We start from the raw sequence: 20260 nt of genomic DNA, 5'->3' as shown, positions 1-20260 counted from the left end.
TGTCTCGAAAAACCAAAAAAGAAAAAAAAAGAGCCCAGAGTATCGGGTGGCTTGTTTTCCTCTCCACACTCTGAAACCCCAATAATCCACAAGCACAAAGATGAAAGATGCCATGCAGACCCAGTGCTGGCCGATGCCTTCTGGGTTTCAGATATTCTACAGTGCGTCTCCTTGTGATTGAGATGAGTGGATGGTTGGGTAGAAAGGGTCTGAGAAGGTTGGATATCAGAAAAAACAGAAGCCCAATGACAGACTGATACAGGATGATGAGGCTGCACTTCACCAGCACAGGACTGAGAGAGCACAGCCAGCCCATTGGTTAACTAACAGATCTCCCAGAATCACAGACACCAAAACAGCCAGCAGGCTGTGAGTTTCCCTGAACAGAGAGGAGTTAAAAGCACAGACTGTGGGGTTGGGGATTTAGCTCAGTGGTAGAGCCTAGCCCTGGGTTCGAACCTCAGCAGCTTCTGGACCGCTACAAGTAACTCAAAGTGCAAGATATTTGATGCAAGCATCTTGGCTGTCCCAGGTGCCTCAGAGAGGCTAGATGGCCCTTCTCTCCTTCCCTTGCAGAGCACACACTTTTATCTAAAGGCTCAGCCACTTGCTAATAGAACTTGGGATTGCTGTGGCTGGGCAGAGACCAGAATCTTCCCAAAGAAGTTTGGGATGCCAAGATACTAGGGGTTCAAACGCATCTACAGGATGGTGATATGGCCTGAGGTATTAAAGTGCCTGCCACAAGCCCAGTAACCTAAAATTTGACTCACGGGACTCTCACGGTAAAGAGAGCCTCTAGCAGCTCCAGAAAGCCATGACCTCTGACCTCCACACGGACACTGTGCGCAACAGAATTCATTCCCCACTACAATCGACATCATCAAGTATTGAGGGTTCAGGCTAGGCAAACAAAACCTGCTCTCCATCACCTTCATTCAGTGTCCCATGCTGACAGGTGTCCTCACCACAGACATTAAAATCTTTTCTAGCCATTGCCTGGCACCCCAAGCCAGCAGCTGCTACTGCCCACCCTTGGGGCTGCTGAGCTCCTGGTACATGTGCCTGTCTGATCTTCAGCTTCTTGGTGGTCAATAAAGCCCAGGAATAGAACAAAGTGTGAAGATATGGGAGAGTTGTATCAGCCATTCAGGGAAGCTGAGCCAGGAGTACTGCAAGTTCAAGGCCAGCCTGGGCCACAGAGGGAGTTCCTGGCCATGTTGAAGAACTTAGTAAAACACGTCTTAAAAAAAAAAAATTTAAGTAGTTTTGCTCCTTTTTTTTTTTTTTTTTAAGGCCTGGAAATACAGCTCAATGATAAAGAACCTGGCTAGCATGTGTGAGGCCCTTGACTCAATCCTCAACAACAAACAAAGCAACAAACAAGTCCAGACACAGTCCATGTAACAACAAAAACACCAAGAAGATAGCCGGGTGGTGGCTGCGGCGGCGGCGCACGCCTTTAATCCTAGCACCCAGGAGGCAGAGCCAGGTGGATGTCTGTGAGTTCGAGGCCAGCCTGGTCTACAGAGTGAGATCCAGGACAGGCACCAAAACTACACAGAGAAACATGGTCTCCTTTTCAATTTGTATCCCCTTGACCTCCTTCAACTGTCTTACTGCTCTAGCTAAAGCTTCACAGGCTCACAGAGCCTGATGTGGCAAGCACGGGGCCTGCATGGGTCTGCACCAGGTCCTCTGTATATGTTACAGCCGTTAGCATGGTGTTCTTGTGGGACTCCTAACAGTGGGAGCAGGTGGATCTCTGACTCTTTTGCCTGCTCTTGGGACTCTTTTCCTCCTGTTGGGTTGCCTTGTCCGGCCTTGATATGAGGGCCTTCACCTTGTCTTATTATATCTTGTCTTGTCTTGTTTGGCTGTCCTCTCTTGGAGGTCTGCTCTTTTCTGAAGAGGAAATGGAAGAGGAGTGGATCTGGGAGAGAGGGGAGCTGGGAGGGAACTGGGAGAAATGGAAGGAGGGAAACTATGGTTGGGAAGTATTGTATGAGAGAAGCATCTATTTTCAACTAAAAAAAAAAATTGGTGGTAGGAGACTGGGAATCTGAAGAGGCCCAGTAGCAGTCTGAAGCCCCACCCCACCTCAGGGAGACCACAGCTGCTCTGCGTGTCCAGGGAGGCACTGTGTCCCTGACACCACATCTTACAATCTTCTCACCTGTTGTTCGTGTAAAAGAAACCTCTGGAAGTCCTGCAGGTAGACAGCAGAGGCATCAGGCCGGTCTGTGTTCCTGCCCTCGGAGAAAGTGACAGGGTGGTTAGAGAGAAGGAGAACACGCACGGAAAGGTCCACCTCCACCCTGAGCCCCAGCCCCACTGTGCCGAGCACACTACTAACCTCGAAATAGAGATAGAAGGGACTCAGAGAGAGGCCCCACCCAACAAGATAGTCTTAGAGGTCCTGGACAGCGTTCAAAGCTATAGGAGGTCTGAGGAGTGCAGCCACAAGTTTGGAACCCTCAGAGGGACAGAACCAGGAGACCAGAGCAGCAAGAGGCCAGGAAGGGACACATTGGGAAGAGAAGGGAGGGGAGGGGAGGAGAGGGGAGGGGAAGGGAGGGGAGGGAAAGGAGAAACCTATCGGTTTGTCACATTCCTTGAAACTTCCAGAAGAAAGCCTGAGGCTCACAGTTCTCTCTACAGAAACTTCTAGACCTTCCTCACAACACTCCACATCCTACCGATGCTATTCACTCACTCATGCTATGATACAAACTTGGGTTCAGTAACTGCACACAGCACCCACCCACCCCCGCCCCCCACCCCCACCACCAGCAGCCAGCTTGGCACAAAAGGACACCACCCTCAACAGCAGGGTGTCCGAGGTGTCTCACCCTAGGATGAACACGGAGGAGTCCCTTTTGAATTCGTCAAGTATCTGAAATGAGAGACACACAGAAAACAAGAGCATCAGACAAAGCGGATCATGACACCAAGACTTCTGTGTTAAAGCTATCAGTGGGCTGGGGAGACGGCTCATCATGACACCAAGACTTCTGTGTTAAAGCTATCAGTGGGCTGGGGAGACAGCTCAGCAGTTAGGAGCATTCGCTGTTCCTGTAGAAGACCTGTGTTCAGTTCCCAGAACCCACACGGCAGCTCACAGCCATCTGCAACTCCAGTTCCAGGGGATCCAACACCCTCTTCTGAACACCAGTCACCAGGCACACACATGGTGACACACATACATGCAGGCAAAATACTCAAACATATAAAATACAATAAATCAAAACTAATAATAAAGAAAAAAATTACCAAAGCAAGTGTCCTGGTTAGTTTTTGGCCAGCTTGACACAAGCTAGTGTCGTTTGGGAAGAGGGACCTCAGTTGAGAAAATGCTTCCATGAAGATTGTCTGTACAGGCTTTTGGGAACCTGGTGCCTGTGGTGTGATACCTTATGAAATCTGGGTGCAATTGGGGGGGGGGGGCGGGGGGTGGTGCTTGGACCTGCCTAGGCTCAGTGTCCTGGACTCTACTGACTCCCCATGGGAGACCTTGATTTGGGGGATGTGGGGATGTGGGGTGGCTTGGGAGGGAGGGCTGGAGGGTGGGAAGAGGGAGAAAGGGGGATCTGTGGGTGGTATGCAGAGTGAGTAGAAAAATTCTTAATAAAGAAACATGAAAAAAAAGATTGCCTGTAGACAAGTCAGTGGTGCATTTTCTTGACTAATGATTGATACAAGCAGGCCCAGCCCACTATGAGTGGTGACATCCCCTGAGCAGGGAGCCCTGTGTGTACTGAGCAAGCCAGAAAGCAGCACTCCTCTGTGGCCTTCTGGCCTCAGCTGCAGCTCCTGCCTCCAGGTTCCCGCCATTTGAGTTCCTGCCCTGACTTCCCTCAGTGATGGACTGTGGCCTGAGAGATGTAAACTGAAATAAACCCTTTCCTGCCCAAGTTGTTTCTGGTCATGGTGTTTTATCACAGCAGTAGAAATAGCACTAAGACGCCAGGATGGTTGGGCACAGGCAAAACCACAAATGTGATCCAAGGACAGAAATTACACCACCTCAGAAGGTCTAAAAGAAGGAAAAATAAATAGGACGTATCAAGGTGGCATTGAATGTGCTGATGGCCACCTGTCACTACCACACTCAGGAGGCTGGGGCAGGCGAGGAGGATCGTGAGTTCAAGACTAACCCAGGCTACACAGGAAGACTGCGTCTCAAAAGAGGCCAAGGCAGGGCCAGAGAGACTGCGGAGCTGGCATCAGCACTTGCTGGCCAGCTAGAAGCTTGACTTTGATTCCTGGGCACGCAGAGTGGAGGGACTGGCTCCCTCGTCCTCTGACCTCTCCAACCACACCACGGCACACACCCTCTCTCATCCACACAAATAAAAGAATGTCATTTAAAATGGTTTTGTTTCGCTTCATTTAATCAAAGGCCGGAGCTACAACTCAGGGTAGAGTGTTTGTTTAGCTGGGGTTGATCCCCAGCACCATACATACAAAATACACATATACACACACACCACATACATACTACACACACATACATACCACACATACACATACCACACCCCCACATGTACACATATTACACACATAGACACATCACTCTCCACATATACATACAACACACATACACACACACATCACACATACATACGCACTGCTGTGTTCCAGACCTTCAGTGTCTCACAGATGACCCTTTTACTGACTGCTCAATCTCAACAGCAGAGAAGGAACACAGCACTTCCCTCACAGCCTCTGAAATATCAGCTGTCAGTGTGATGAGGGACAGAGGAGAACTTCCCTCCTGGCTTCCATATGCACCAACTCACCGGCTGAGCACAGTCCATGCATACACACATATATGCATGTATACATACAAATATGCACTCACACTCATATGCCTGCATGATGTAAACACATATGCATACACACTCTTGTGCACACGTTGAGATACACATGCACACACATGTCCCTACACCCATGTGCATGTACACTGCCAAACCCTCTGCCTGCCTTGTCTGCCAGTCAATAGCCTGTAGTTGTGTAAAGGTGAGAATTATTCCAGGTGGAAATGACCCTGTGGTCACTGGCCTGTGACAAACACATTGAAAACAGCTCTGCTTCCCCCTGCCAGGTCTTCTAGCCATACGAGCTTGGGGAAGTGGGGCTTCAGGTGCTGGAGAGTGCCATTTATTCTGGAAAGATGTCACATGCATCACCAGACTGAAGGTTGAGCCACGTTTTTTTTTGTTTTTTGTTTTTGTTTTTGTTTTTTTTTCCGTTTTTCGAGACAGGGTTTCTCTGTGCAGCTTTGCACCTTTCCTGGATCTCGCTTTATAGACCAGGCTGGCCTCGAACTCACAGAGATCCACCTGCCTCTGCCTCCCAAGTGCTGAGATTAAAGGTGTGCACCACCACCGCCCCGGCCAGGGCCACTCTTTCAGACTCAATCACTGCTCCCATTCATGTGTTTCTTGTGAGGAGGCGGGGCTTCTGGCAGGGCAGGGAGCTTATCAGCCTCACTTGTTACTTGGCTCACAAGCCAGTCAGGGTGTGGAAGGCATTTCTGGGTGAGACTTTGTGATCAAATCTAATCTGACAAGGAGCCTGGGTCGACGCTGGGGTCTGAGTAACTCCAGACATGTGTGAGCCTGTCCACCCCAGCAAGATGTCAGTGAGGTCAGGGCACACGCCTGTGTCAGCCACAGTCCCCTCATGGGTCATGCAAACAGCTCTTGTACAAGTGGAATGAATGACTAAAATATTGGAGAAATGAATTCTCTTTCTCCAGCAGCTCAAAGGCTGCCATCTAAGAACTGCTGCCTCTGTCCCAGGCTGCAGAAGGGGAAAGGCCCCAGCTGGACAAGGCAAGGGGCCATGTCGAAGGGAGAGAGAGCGAGGAGACAGCAAGACCCACAGGACTGAAGATGGGGAACTGAGTTTCCTCGGGGCTGGAGGCTAGCATGCTGACAGTTGGGGTTTCTCACTTGAACTCTGCAGGTGGGAGCCATGAGAATCTAGGAGCCTGAGGACAGACACAAGGCAACCAGAGAGTCACTGCTAACCTCTGCTTGAGGACCCCCACACACACACACAGGCTACCTCAGGCTAGAACCATCTGCCTCACTCCAAAATGCTCCACCAAGACATCAAGCCATTTCAGGGAATGTGGGCCTCTCCCTTCCATGCTCAGGTCTATGCAAGCTGGTGGGCAACCAATGGACAACCAATCCTCCTCCTCCTCCTCCTCCTCCTCCTCCTCCTCCTCCTCCTCCTCTTCCTCTTCCTCTTCTTCCTCCCCCTCCTCCTCCTCCTCCTCCTCTTCCTTCTCCTCCTTTGTTGCTGTTGTTTTGTTTTGTTTCTTTGAGACAGGGTTTCTCTGTATAGCCCTGGCTGTACAGGAACTTACTCTGTAGCCCAGGCTGGCCTCGATCTCAAAGCTCCACCTGCCTCTGCCTCCCAATGAAAGGCATGTGCCGCCATGGATTCTTCTTGGACACACAATCCCAGGCCTGGCTGCAGGTGGCCTCTCAGGCTCTGTGACCAGCTTTTTCTTCCTAGAGTTTTCTAGTTTTCCTAGAACGTGCTCTAACCACAGGGGATGTCACAGGCTGGACCAGTAAGCAGCCACAAGCCAGCCCTTGAAGAGTGAAGTCACACAGGAAGGAAATGGGTGGGGGGAGGGGCTGCATCCGGGATCCCAGCACTGGGGAGGATGAGACCGCAGATCGTGACCTTAAAGCTAGCCTGGGCTACATAGTGAAACTATACCTCCAAAGACAAAGAGAGGACATGGGGAGAAAGGAAGGAAAGGAAGGAGGCTGGAGGGAGAGAAGGGGCACAATTGAAGTGACGAAGCCCCAAGGGCACTCATGCAGAGGTCAGAGGACAACAAACAGGACTCAGTTCACCCTTCTACCGTGTGGGTCCCGGGAATCAAACTCGGGACATCAGTCTTGGCAGCAAGCCTCTTCACCCACCGAGCCCTCTCTCTCACGGACCCTTGAAACTGTTTTCAGCACAGATGTTTTAAGAATTAACAGGAAGCATCTGTGGCTGGGCATCAAAGTCAGTTGGGAAATGTGAAATCCTGGTCCTGTGGCTTACAGCTTACCAGGGGCATATGGCCTCCAGCAAGGCAAGGCGCTGAGTGCTGGCGTCCTAGCCATCTAAAGGATTAAAATGTGACGTGCTCAGCACTGTGCTGTCATACGGCCCACCTAAGGAACTGTCGGCTGTCAGCTGTGTCCACATCGCCATCATCTAGCTAGATGCTATAGCAATGTATCTTCCTGCTACTGCCCGACCTTCCAACATTGAGCCCTGCGAGCTGTAACGCAGGCAGGTGGTTAGACACAAGGAAGAACTGGCAACTAAAAGCTGGAAACCTTTTGGCTATGGATACGCAAGTACCCATTCCCTAGATTCAGATGTGAGGATCATAAGTCTCTGTGACAACTCCATGGACCCTGGAAATCCAACACCCCTACCCCATTCCAGGAGCTCAGGAGCCAGAACAGTCCGCTAGCAGTTGTAGGAAGCTTTGACCTGTACAGGAGCAGGATGGTTTGTCAAGCCAGTGAAAACCGCCAGTGTAGGTTAGGATGGTATCATTTGAACTCTAAAGCCACGGAGTTACAAAATGCAGCAGCCAGACTAGGGCATTCCACCCACCAGTGGTGACAATTATGGATGCTCCTGAATATAAAATGAGAAAGTGCTGGGCCAGCCTGGGAAGGTGATGGCAGCCATTCACTTCTTCCACAGGGTGTCAAAGTGGACCCAGGAATAGACAGATCACAATATGGACAGGTGGGTGGTTTTAAGAAGCCAAAATTCTGCAGGGCAATAATGGCATACACCTTTCATCCCAGCACTCAGGAGGCAGAAGCAGGCGGATCTCTGAATTCGAGGCCAGCCTGGTCTACAAAGCAAGTTCCAGACAGCCAGGGCTACACAGAGAAACTCTGTCTTGAAAAACCAAGAAGGAGAAGGAAGAGGGGAAAGAGAAGGATGAGGATGAGGAGGAGCAGAAGGAGGAGGAGGAGCAAGAGGAGCAGGAGCAGGAGGAGGAGAACAAGAACAGGCCAAAAAATCTGGGTTTTATAGGGAGGCTGTTCATTTAAAATGTTTAAACCACGGGCTATACTAAAAATGAGATGCAGTGTGGTATTCTGAACACCAGAGGGCACCCTTTGCCATGGCTGAATGTTTCCCCAGGGTTCAGCAATCAATCAGTATCTTCCTCCCTCCTCCTCCTCCCTCCCTCCCATTCCTTTCCCTCTAGCTCCCTCTTCCTTCCCTTCTCTCTTCTCTCTTTCACAGGCATACAAGCACACACACACACACACACACACACACGCACGCACGCACGCACGCACGCACGCACGCACACTTTAAAAAGAATTACAATAAAAACTTTAGATTGTGGCAGAGTGTAGCAGCGTTGAGGAAGCTGAGGTAGGCAGATAGTTCATTTGAGGCCAACCTGGGCCACATAGCAAGTTCTAAGACAACCTGGGCTACAGAGTGAGGTCACTTCAACCTGAAAAAGTGTAAGCTGAAATACATCTTGGGCTGGGGATGAGGACAAGGTTGCCTTGGTCCTTCACAGACTAGAACAATAGCTAAGGCAGAAAGGACTTTAAGGGGTCCTTAATGAGGCGTTAAGAAACACAGAAGACAGTGCAAAGGACACACGTTGTGCGTGTGTGGTCCTGGGTTTGGCCCCAGCACCAATGAGAGAGGAAAGAAATAAATGTAGCTCCTGTGTAATTCTATCCCACCCACCCCCACTGACAGGAGAAGCAGCTTTGGTACAGACTTTATTCTCAAGTTTTGCCACCATGTGTCCAACAGACAGTGTTCTGAACTACCCAGGAACACTGTTGTCAAACTTACAGCCACTTATTTGCTAATTTTTATTTTCATTCATGTGTCTTTGTCTCTGTGTGGGCATGTGCACATGAGTGCAGTTGCCACTGGAGGCCAGAAGAGGGCATGGCAGCCCCCAGAGCTGGGGTTCCAGGTGGCTGCACACCACTCTTCTGTGGGTGCTGGAAATTGAACTCCTCTGCAAGCGCAGCAAGGGTTCATAACCACTGAGCTCTCCAGCCCCACAGTTACTTATCTTGACCGAATCAAGCTTTGCTCAACCCAGGCCAATTACCTAAGATGGCAGCTGTCACCATCAAAGCTCACATGTGCTGGGCGGTGGTGGCACACGCCTTTAATCCCAGCACTCAGGAGACAGAGCCAGGCGGATCTCTGTGAGTTCGAGGCCAGCCTGGGCTACCAAGTGAGTTCCAGGAAAGGTGCAAAGCTACACAGAGAAACCCTGTCTCGAGGGGGAAAAAATCCTCACACGCACTCTGTTATGGTGTGTACGTTTTTTACTGACAGTTAAAGACTGTAACTCTACAAAGAATCCTGACCTGCTTTAAGAAGCACAAGGCTCTGCTGTTGCTGTTGCAGGCTCTATGTAAAGATGGTTTTACACAGCTTTAACCCTTTCTAAACGGGGCTCTGACTTAACACACACAGACAAGACTGAGGAAGGAAAGAGATTGTTTCCGCAACATGCCTTAGTCAGAGGGTAGGCTGGAATACAGTTATCCCAACTCCCAAGCCTCTGTCCTTCTCATACCCAGCAAACCAATAGATAGAGATAGAGATAGAGGTCAATATAGATATAGAACACACAATAGGGCCAGTGAGATTGCTCAATGGGTAAAACTACCTACTATGCTAAGTTTTTGTCAGCCTAACATAAACTAAAGTCACCTCATTGAAGGAAGTATGTAACTGGTCATGGGCTTTGCCAGACCCTACCCCTGTCTGCTGCCCTGCTCCCCACCATAACAATAATGGATTAATACTCTGAAACATAAACAAGACCCCAATTAAATGCTTTTTTAAAAATAAGTGCTATCTTGGTTATGGTGTCTCTTCACAGCAATGGAACAGTGACTAAGACACTAGTTGATGTTGGAGTCAATCCCCACCGTAAGTGGTCCCATCCCTGGGCACACGGGCCTGAGCTGTGTGTACAGAGAGCTGAACATGAGGAATAAGCCGGTAAGCAGCCTTCCGCCATGGTTCCTGCCCTGACTCCCCTCAGTGACGGACACATCACAATTGGGATGTGTAAGCCAAATAAACCCTCTCTTGCCCCAAGTTGTTTCTACTTGAAGTGTTTGTCACAGCAATGGAGAGCCCAATTAGGACACCACACAAGCCTCAAGACTGAGTTCAGTCCCCAGAAGCCACATGAAGATTAAAAGAGAACTGACTGGTACAACATGCAAACATATATGAGATGGTTTCTTAATTCTGTGTTTCGCTCAAAAACACCACTAACAACCTCCCAGACCAGGAGAGATGGACTTGGTTTTCATGGGCACAAAGCTGCCTCGGATAGATGGAGCCTCCATGGAGGCTACCAGAAGGGCCCTAGAAGTTAGCCAGTGTTAGTTGGGCCTAATAAACAATCCGGTGATGTATCCTTGGATTTAGCAAAACAGAGTTGCCAAAATGCCATCTTCAGATAAAAATGAAAGTGCATCTTAATTTTAAAATAGCCTGGTGTGTCTATGTAAGAGAAGAAAAAGTCAGAGGTTGGCTCTGTGGCTAGACTGTCTGCCTAACATGTACAAAGCCCTGGATCCCATCCTGATCCTAAACCTGATCATGGTAACTCACTCTATAACCCCGGTCTGGAGACTCTATAACCATGGTCTGGAGACAGGAGGATTGAAAGTTCAAGGCCAGTTTTGCATGGCAAGTTTGAGGCCAGCCTGAACTATATATAGGAGATCCTATCTCAAAAATAACTAAAGTAATAAAAATATAAAATGCAGAGATGGCTCTGAACAACTGGATTCCCTTCCAGAATGATTTAATAGTGCATTGTGAGTTACACTGTTTTCTTTTCATACACTTCAGAGTTCTGACCAAATTTATGGCCATGGAATCCCCACCAGGGAGGTCAGCAAGCCCCACCCCGACACTCCCCACTGCTCTATGAGGCTGTCTGCCGGCCTCCTAAAGTCATCCACTCACGTCACTCTCATCTGTGCTTCCTTGACTCTGTGAAAGCTAAACCCTTCCTGCAGGCTTCTCAGCTCCGCACCCGACTCAGAAACACGAGAACAGATGAGAGCCCTCTTACCGATTTCTGTTGGTCAAACATGAGTTTTTTATAGAAGAGGTGAAACTGTTCAAAACTGAGCTCATCTTTCTGTGCACCAATTTCCTGTAAGTATAAAAAGACAAGGTGACCACACACAGCTAGGTGTCCACGATCACACCTCCACCCTCTGCCCTTTGCCCTCTGCCCTCTGCACACAAACAGAATGGCTGGAGTCAACCCACAATTCTCTGAACCCCAAAGGCCAGTGATTCCCCAGTCTCCAGCCTGGGAGAACACACAGGGTGCCCACCCTTGAGCCCCAGAAAACCCCAAGAGGGAAGAGTCTTGGTCAGGTTTCCAAGAGCCCCCTTTTGGGGGGTGGGAGATACTTTCTTTAGAATGCCAAATTCAGATATACTGATCAAGTACACATTTCTGATTAATGTGCAAAGGCAGAAAATGTAGGTGTGTGTGTGTCTGTGTGTTGGGGTGGGAGTGCATGTGTGTGCCTGTGTGTTTTTGTGTACATGTGTATGCATGTGTGTGTGTACCTATGTATGTGGCTGTGTGCATGTGTGTGTGTGTGTGTGTACCTGTGTATGTGACTGTATGCATGTGTGCGTGTGTACCTGTGTATGTGGCTGTGTGTGTGTGTGTGTGTGTGTGTGTGTGTACCTGTGTATGTGGGTGTGTGTGTGTGTGTGTGTGTGTGTGTGTGTGTACCTGTGTATGTGGCTATATATGTGTGTGACTGTGTGCATGTGTGCGTAGGTATGTGTGGAGACTAAAGGTGACTTCAGATGTCCTTCCTTGAGCAGTATCCACACTTTTGGGGGGGGGTGCTGGGTTTTTTGAGGGGAGTGTTGTTTGGTTTGATTTTGTGTGTGTGTGTTTTGGGTCTTTTGTTTGTTTGTTTGTTTGTTTGTTTGTTTAAACAAGGTTTCTCACTGGCCTGGCCCATGGCAACCATGCCCAGTTTGGCTCTCTTTCCACTTGCTGTGTGTACACGCGTGTAATGGGCAGGGATGACACAGTGTGCATGTAGAGGTCAGAAGACATGTTACAGAATGAGTTCTCTCCTTCCACCTTTACGGAGCTCTGGGGATTGAACTTAGATTGCCAAGCTTGCAAGGTAAGCGCTTTCATCCTCTGAGCCAAATCGCCAGCCCAAAACCTAGCTCTTTGAACATGGGTTCTGAGAATTGAACTCAGGTCCTCAACGAACTCACTCACTGAGCCGTCACCCTATCCCTAAGAGAAATGTTTTTAAAAAAACTTGACTCACTCAATCAAGAGTTAGAGGCCCACCTTAGAGCCCCAGACCAGCACGGGTTCCTGAAAGCGGCACTAAGAAGGCCTGAGTTCAAGTTCTCCAGCTGAGCTTCGGTACTTACCACCAGCTTGTCCTTGAGGAACTTGATGCTGCTCACTTTGAAGTTGACCAGGGGCAAGATGGCCTTCAGCTCCCGGAGGCTAATGCTGCAAAGAGGAAGACCTCAGTTTCATCAGCCTCGGGATTGGGTGGGAAGAGTGGTACAACCCTACCAACACCCCACCTTGGCACCATTCCATGAGAAAACTAACAAGAAACAAGACCCTTGGGGGCCGGAAGAAAGGGAGAGCCTGATGACGGGGGCTGGTCCCTACCCCTCGGCGATGGTGGTAGACATGGGTCACATGGGAGATGGCTCTGGAGGCAAGTCCTGTAGGAGACTCCATGTGGGCAGAACACTGTGAGTATTAGGTACCCGAAGAGTCAGAAGCAAAACTCATGGGCTTTCAACGTAAAATGAACCGGAGAGGTTGCCATCCTCATCCAAGCCACGGCACCTCCCTGCCCTACTCACATCTACCTATACACACACACAAAGCACCAAGCTCTGGCCCCAGGGTTCATAGTAGGTGGGGGTTGTGGCTTAAGGGGATGCAGGAGGTGAGGGTGGACAGTGCCGGCCTAAATCAAAACCGAATTTCACAACAGTCATCAAGCCGGAACGGAACACCTGATGGTGGAATCTCCAGGAGCTAGCTGCTCCTGAGCTTCTGGAAGTTTCTAGGAAAGGGGAGAGTGGGAGAGTTAAGGGGGAAGTGGGAACGATGGAGGTGATGCTAAGGGGGCCCATCGTGGGCTCTGCTCCCTGAGGTCCAGCTACATGTTCCTCAGCCTCAAAAGCCTCAGGAGGCAGCCCTTACGGCCGCCTCCACCCGGGAGACTGAAGCTCAGAGAGGCCTGCTGTCCAAATAATGTTAGACCAGAATCACTGCAATCCAGGCCACCCACACAACCACATTCAATGGCCTTCAGGCCATGACACCGGAGATGAGGGGGCCGGAGGGTCCACGGGTGGTTGACTCCGGTCCTTCTGGCCAGAGATCCAAGAGTCCAGCAGAGTTAGAGGGGGCTGCATGCTCTAGGAGGACCTTGACGCAGGTAAGGGCAGAAAATGCATGTGTCCCCATGCTATCAACTCGGCCTTTGTCGTAATCTTCAGAGGAGAGCTGTATGTGCGATTCCACATGCTACTGCGGCCACCTCCAGCCTTCTTCCCTCTGCTTCTTCCACCAGGCCTGGCCTGCACAGTGATGCCCTCCCCTGCTGCACAAACAGCGCTCAAGGCTCCCACAGAGGGCACGAGGTCCTTGTGCACACAGATAAACCCTAGGGGATCCAGGAACGTTCAACACACAGGGTAGTCTCTTCAAGGGAAGAGATATATAACCTGCTTTCCGCCCAGAAGGCTGGGAGTGGTTAATAGCCCGGTGACCTCTGCACTACCTGTATGGCAGGCCACACCTGGCTCCCCCAGACTCATGTGTTTATCTCAGTCACCTCCACAGACCTTTATCTTAAGCATTGTTTCTATAAAAATTCATCTTTCTGGAAGGGGTTGCATGTACTTTACAAAGGAGTTTCAGTGTAGTTGTGCCTTGAGGTTTATCACACACATGGGATTGAGTTATCTATCACCAAGAAATCTTTTTTCCAAATTGTACTATACTTAAATATGCCTAAAATAAACTGCCTGGTTTCAAACTCTCCACTTTGAACCAGCACCAGCTACTGAGTTGGGTTGAACTAGACTTCCTTCTGGCCTCGTGCAGGTCGACACTGCTGGTCATAGTGTTGGCAGAGATCACCACAGGCTCCCACCGCTGGACACCCCCAGTGGGCCAAGAGGGCTGACTGTGCATAGAAGCCAGCGGACTACAGAAGGTGCCTCTCAAAAGTAAGTGACACACCCCTGGGCCAGGGCAGGATGAAGATAGGGAAGCAGCAGGTAGCACACGGAAAGACACAGGAGAGAAAGATCGAGAACATGGGGGTGAAGGAGGAAGGAAATCAGAAGCCCTCAGGAGGCGCCCAGAATGTGCCAGTAAAGGAAGTGCCCACATCTGGAAACTGAAAATAAGGAGGGGTCCCAAGAGCGCGTACAGCTGCTTAGGGACTGACTAAGGGAGCAGGCACAGGAGGATGAGCACCTGGGACATGGAACCCAAGCTCTCCAACCAGACACCTATCCAAAGGCACTTTAGACAACAGAGGCCAGGGGCAAAGGGCTCTTTCAGATGCTAGGAACAATGGGGTCCCCTCTCAGAACTCCCACCTCCAAGAACACACATCCAACCCAAGCGCTTCCCAGCAGCTGGGAGGAGGGAAGCTCTCAGCTGTACCTGCCTCTCTACCACTCCCGTGAGATGGAGAGAGTGCCTTACTCACAGGCCCATCCCATGACAGGAGCCCTTAGTACCCAATTATGGTCCAAGCACAAAAAGCAGAACTGTGTCTCTGGACCTCATTCCAGAGAGCTGGTGGGCAGTGCCTGAACTCCCCCTGGAGCAGCCCTGCTCCTGCACTCTCTGTAACCATTCAGTCTCTTCACAGTTCCCAGCATCCGCTTCCCAAACACAAACCAATCACTCCAATCCCATCCTAGGGGCAGCTGACACCCGCTTCTATGCAGACATCATCCACTGATGACCGGAAGGTCCAGCTGAGTCCTGGGAGCCTTCAAGGACACTTCCTGGGGCAGCCATCACCAACAGAGCCCCTGACACCTGCCTGCCACCCTGAGGCCAAACACCTCTCACCCACAGCTTTTTATAATCATGATGACAATAAAAATTTAATTCGGAATGTTTTTCTGTAAGCCAAGCCCTGTCTAGGCACTATACCATGTGACCTCAAAAATGCCATCTTCAGATAAAAATGAAAGTGCATCTTACTTTAAAATAGCCTGGTGTGTCTATGTAAGAGAAGAAAAAGTCAGAGGTTGGCTCTGTGGCTAGACTGTCTGCCTAACATGTACAAAGCCCTGATCCCATCCTGATCCTAAACCTGATCATGGTAACTCACTCTATAACCCCGGTCTGGAGACTCTATAACCATGGTCTGGAGACAGGAGGATTGAAAGTTCAAGGCCAGTTTTGCATGGCAAGTTTGAGGCCAGCCTGAACTATATATAGGAGATCCTATCTCAAAAATAACTAAAGTAATAAAAATATAAAATGCAGAGATGGCTCTGAACAACTGGATTCCCTTCCAGAATGATTTATAGTGCATTGTGAGTTACCACTGTTTTCTTTTCATACACTTCAGAGTTCTGACCAAATTTATGGCCATGGAATCCCCACCAGGGAGGTCAGCAAGCCCCACCCCGACACTCCCCACTGCTCTATGAGGCTGTCTGCCGGCCTCCTAAAGTCATCCACTCACGTCACTCTCATCTGTGCTTCCTTGACTCTGTGAAAGCTAAACCCTTCCTGCAGGCTTCTCAGCTCCGCACCCGACTCAGAAACACGAGAACAGATGAGAGCCCTCTTACCGATTTCTGTTGGTCAAACATGAGTTTTTTATAGAAGAGGTGAAACTGTTCAAAACTGAGCTCATCTTTCTGTGCACCAATTTCCTGTAAGTATAAAAAAACAAGGTGACCACAGACAGCTAGGTGTCCACCATCACACCTCCACCCTCTGCCCTTTGCCCTCTGCCCTCTGCACACAAACAGAATGGCTGGAGTCAACCCACAATTCTCTGAACCCCAAAGGCCAGTGATTCCCCAGTCTCCAGCCTGGGAGAACACACAGGGTGCCCACCCTTGAGCCCCAGAAAACCCCAAGAGGGAAGAGTCTTGGTCAGGTTTCCAAGAGCCCCCTTTTGGGGGGTGGGAGATACTTTCTTTAGAATGCCAAATTCAGATATACTGATCAAGTACACATTTCTGATTAATGTGCAAAGGCAGAAAATGTAGGTGTGTGTGGGTCTGTGTGTTGGGGTGGGAGTGCATGTGTGTGCCTGTGTGTTTTTGTGTACATGTGTATGCATGTGTGTGTGTACCTATGTATGTGGCTGTGTGCATGTGTGTGTGTGTGTGTGTACCTGTGTATGTGACTGTATGCATGTGTGTGTGTGTACCTGTGTATGTGGCTGTGTGTGTGTGTGTGTGTGTGTGTACCTGTGTATGTGGCTATATATGTGTGTGACTGTGTGCATGTGTGCGTAGGTATGTGTGGAGACTAAAGGTGACTTCAGATGTCCTTCCTTAAGCAGTATCCACACTTTTGGGGGGGTGCTGGGTTTTTTGAGGGGAGTGTTGTTGTTTGGTTTGATTTTGTGTGTGTGTGTTTTGGGTCTTTTGTTTGTTTGTTTGTTTGTTTGTTTAAACAAGGTTTCTCACTGGCCTGGAACACACCAGGAGTGACAGGCTGCCTGGCCAGCAGGCCCCAGAGCTCCATCTTTCTCAGTCCCTCCAGGGCAGGGATGCCCATGGCAACCATGCCCAGTTTGGCTCTCTTTCCACTTGCTGTGTGTACACGCGTGTAATGGGCAGGGATGACACAGTGTGCATGTAGAGGTCAGAAGACATGTTACAGAATGAGTTCTCTCCTTCCACCTTTACGGAGCTCTGGGGATTGAACTCAAATTGCCAAGCTTGCAAGGTAAGCGCTTTCATCCTCTGAGCCAAATCGCCAGCCCAAAACCTAGCTCTTTGTACATGGGTTCTGAGAATTGAACTCAGGTCCTCAACGAACTCACTCACTGAGCCGTCACCCTATCCCTAAGAGAAATGTTTTTAAAAAACTTGACTCACTCAATCAAGAGTTAGAGGCCCACCTTAGAGCCCCAGACCAGCACGGGTTCCTGAAAGCGGCACTAAGAAGGCCTGAGTTCAAGTTCTCCAGCTGAGCTTCGGTACTTACCACCAGCTTGTCCTTGAGGAACTTGATGCTGCTCACTTTGAAGTTGACCAGGGGCAAGATGGCCTTCAGCTCCCGGAGGCTAATGCTGCAAAGAGGAAGACCTCAGTTTCATCAGCCTCGGGATTGGGTGGGAAGAGTGGTACAACCCTACCAACACCCCACCTTGGCACCATTCCATGAGAAAACTAACAAGAAACAAGACCCTTGGGGGCCGGAAGAAAGGGAGAGCCTGATGACGGGGGCTGGTCCCTACCCCTCGGCGATGGTGGTAGACATGGGTCACATGGGAGATGGCTCTGGAGGCAAGTCCTGTAGGAGACTCCATGTGGGCAGAACACTGTGAGTATTAGGTACCCGAAGAGTCAGAAGCAAAACTCATGGGCTTCCAACGTAAAATGAACCGGAGAGGTTGCCATCCTCATCCAAGCCACGGCACCCTCCCTGCCCTACTCACATCTACCTATACACACACACAAAGCACCAAGCTCTGGCCCCAGGGTTCATAGTAGGTGGGGGTTGTGGCTTAAGGGGATGCAGGAGGTGAGGGTGGACAGTGCCGGCCTAAATCAAAACCGAATTCCACAACAGTCATCAAGCCGGAACGGAACACCTGATGGTGGAATCTCCAGGAGCTAGCTGCTCCTGAGCTTCTGGAAGTTTCTAGGAAAGGGGAGAGTGGGAGAGTTAAGGGGGAAGTGGGAACGATGGAGGTGATGCTAAGGGGGCCCATCGCGGGCTCTGCTCCCTGAGGTCCAGCTACATGTTCCTCAGCCTCAAAAGCCTCAGGAGGCAGCCCTTACGGCCGCCTCCACCCGGGAGACTGAAGCTCAGAGAGGCCTGCTGTCCAAATAATGTTAGACCAGAATCACTGCAATCCAGGCCACCCACACAACCACATTCAATGGCCTTCAGGTCATGACACCGGAGATGAGGGGGCCGGAGTGGCCACGGGTGGTTGACTCCGGTCCTTCTGGCCAGAGATCCAAGAGTCCAGCAGAGTTAGAGGGGGCTGCATGCTCTAGGAGGACCTTGACGCAGGTAAGGGCAGAAAATGCATGTGTCCCCATGCTATCAACTCGGCCTTTGTCGTAATCTTCAGAGGAGAGCTGTATGTGCGATTCCACATGCTACTGCGGCCACCTCCAGCCTTCTTCCCTCTGCTTCTTCCACCAGGCCTGGCCTGCACAGTGATGCCCTCCCCTGCTGCACAAATAGCGCTCAAGGCTCCCACAGAGGGCACGAGGTCCTTGTGCACACAGATAAGCCCTAGGGGATCCAGGAACGTTCAACACACAGGGTAGTCTCTTCAAGGGAAGAGATATATAACCTGCTTTCCGCCCAGAAGGCTGGGAGTGGTTAACAGCCCGGTGACCTCTGCACTACCTGTATGGCAGGCCACACCTGGCTCCCCAGACTCATGTGTTTATCTCAGTCACCTCCACAGACCTTTATCTTAAGCATTGTTTCTATAAAAATTCATCTTTCTGGAAGGGGTTGCATGTACTTTACAAAGGAGTTTCAGTGTAGTTGTGCCTTGAGGTTTATCACACACATGGGATTGAGTTATCTATCACCAAGAAATCTTTTTTCCAAATTGTACTATACTTAAATATGCCTAAAATAAACTGCCTGGTTTCAAACTCTCCACTTTGAACCAGCACCAGCTACTGAGTTGGGTTGAACTAGACTTCCTTCTGGCCTCGTGCAGGTCGACACTGCTGGTCATAGTGTTGGCAGAGATCACCACAGGCTCCCACCGCTGGACACCCCCAGTGGGCCAAGAGGGCTGACTGTGCATAGAAGCCAGCGGACTACAGAAGGTGCCTCTCAAAGTAAGTGACACACCCCTGGGCCAGGGCAGGATGAAGATAGGGAAGCAGCAGGTAGCACACGGAAAGACACAGGAGAGAAAGATCGAGAACATGGGGGTGAAGGAGGAAGAAATCAGAAGCCCTCAGGAGGCGCCCAGACTGTGCCAGTAAAGGAAGTGCCCACATCTGGAAACTGAAAATAAGGAGGGGTCCCAAGAGCGCGTACAGCTGCTTAGGGACTGACTAAGGGAGCAGGCACAGGAGGATGTGCACCTGGGACATGGAACCCAAGCTCTCCAACCAGACACCTATCCAAAGGCACTTTAGACAACAGAGGCCAGGGCAAAGGGCTCTTTCAGATGCTAGGAACAACGGGGTCCCCTCTCAGAACTCCCACCTCCAAGAACACACATCCAACCCAAGCGCTTCCCAGCAGCTGGGAGGAGGGAAGCTCTCAGCTGTACCTGCCTCTCTACCACTCCCGTGAGATGGAGAGAGTGCCTTACTCACAGGCCCATCCCATGACAGGAGCCCTTAGTACCCAATTATGGTCCAAGCACAAAAAGCAGAACTGTGTCTCTGGACCTCATTCCAGAGAGCTGGTGGGCAGTGCCTGAACTCCCCCTGGAGCAGCCCTGCTCCTGCACTCTCTGTAACCATTCAGTCTCTTCACAGTTCCTAGCATCCGCTTCCCGAACACAAACCAATCACTCCAATCCCATCCTAGGGGCAGCTGACACCCGCTTCTATGCAGACATCATCCACTGATGACCGGAAGGTCCAGCTGAGTCCTGGGAGCCTTCAAGGACACTTCCTGGGCAGCCATCACCAACAGAGCCCCTGACACCTGCCTGCCACCCTGAGGCCAAACACCTCTCACCCACAGCTTTTTATAATCATGATGACAATAAAAATTTAATTCGGAATGTTTTCTGTAAGCCAAGCCCTGTCTAGGCACTATACCATGTGACCTCACTGAATCCCATAAACCAACATCTGAATGACATCATGGGTCTTTATAGATAGGAAAACTGAAGAAGGATCATCAGTCGCCCCAAACAGCACACAAGCAGTGTTACTGCTTCCATTACCGTCTGTCGGCGTGTGTGCACGCACATTGAGACAGACTCGCACCATGTAGCTCTCA

General features: G+C 50.3%; 1 protein-coding gene across 1 annotated transcript in view; it reads right to left on the bottom strand.

Moving 5' to 3' along the window:
• Positions 1-20260, bottom strand: part of Plcg2 (phospholipase C gamma 2) — a 137194-nt gene that overhangs the window by 55877 nt on the left and 61057 nt on the right. Inside the window, exons 5-8 of the mRNA XM_036187953.1 lie at positions 17303-17387; positions 15928-16011; positions 2853-2896; positions 2177-2249 (exon numbers count right to left, since the gene is read on the bottom strand). Of these exons, the coding sequence (XP_036043846.1) occupies positions 2177-2249; positions 2853-2896; positions 15928-16011; positions 17303-17387 (286 nt within the window). The remainder of the gene's footprint in view (positions 1-2176; positions 2250-2852; positions 2897-15927; positions 16012-17302; positions 17388-20260) is intronic.

This window comes from Onychomys torridus, chromosome 5 (genome assembly GCF_903995425.1).
Source record: "Onychomys torridus chromosome 5, mOncTor1.1, whole genome shotgun sequence".
Taxonomy (NCBI): domain Eukaryota; kingdom Metazoa; phylum Chordata; class Mammalia; order Rodentia; family Cricetidae; genus Onychomys; species Onychomys torridus.
Note: the sequence above shows the minus strand (reverse complement) of the source record. Positions and strands in the feature narration are given on the sequence as shown.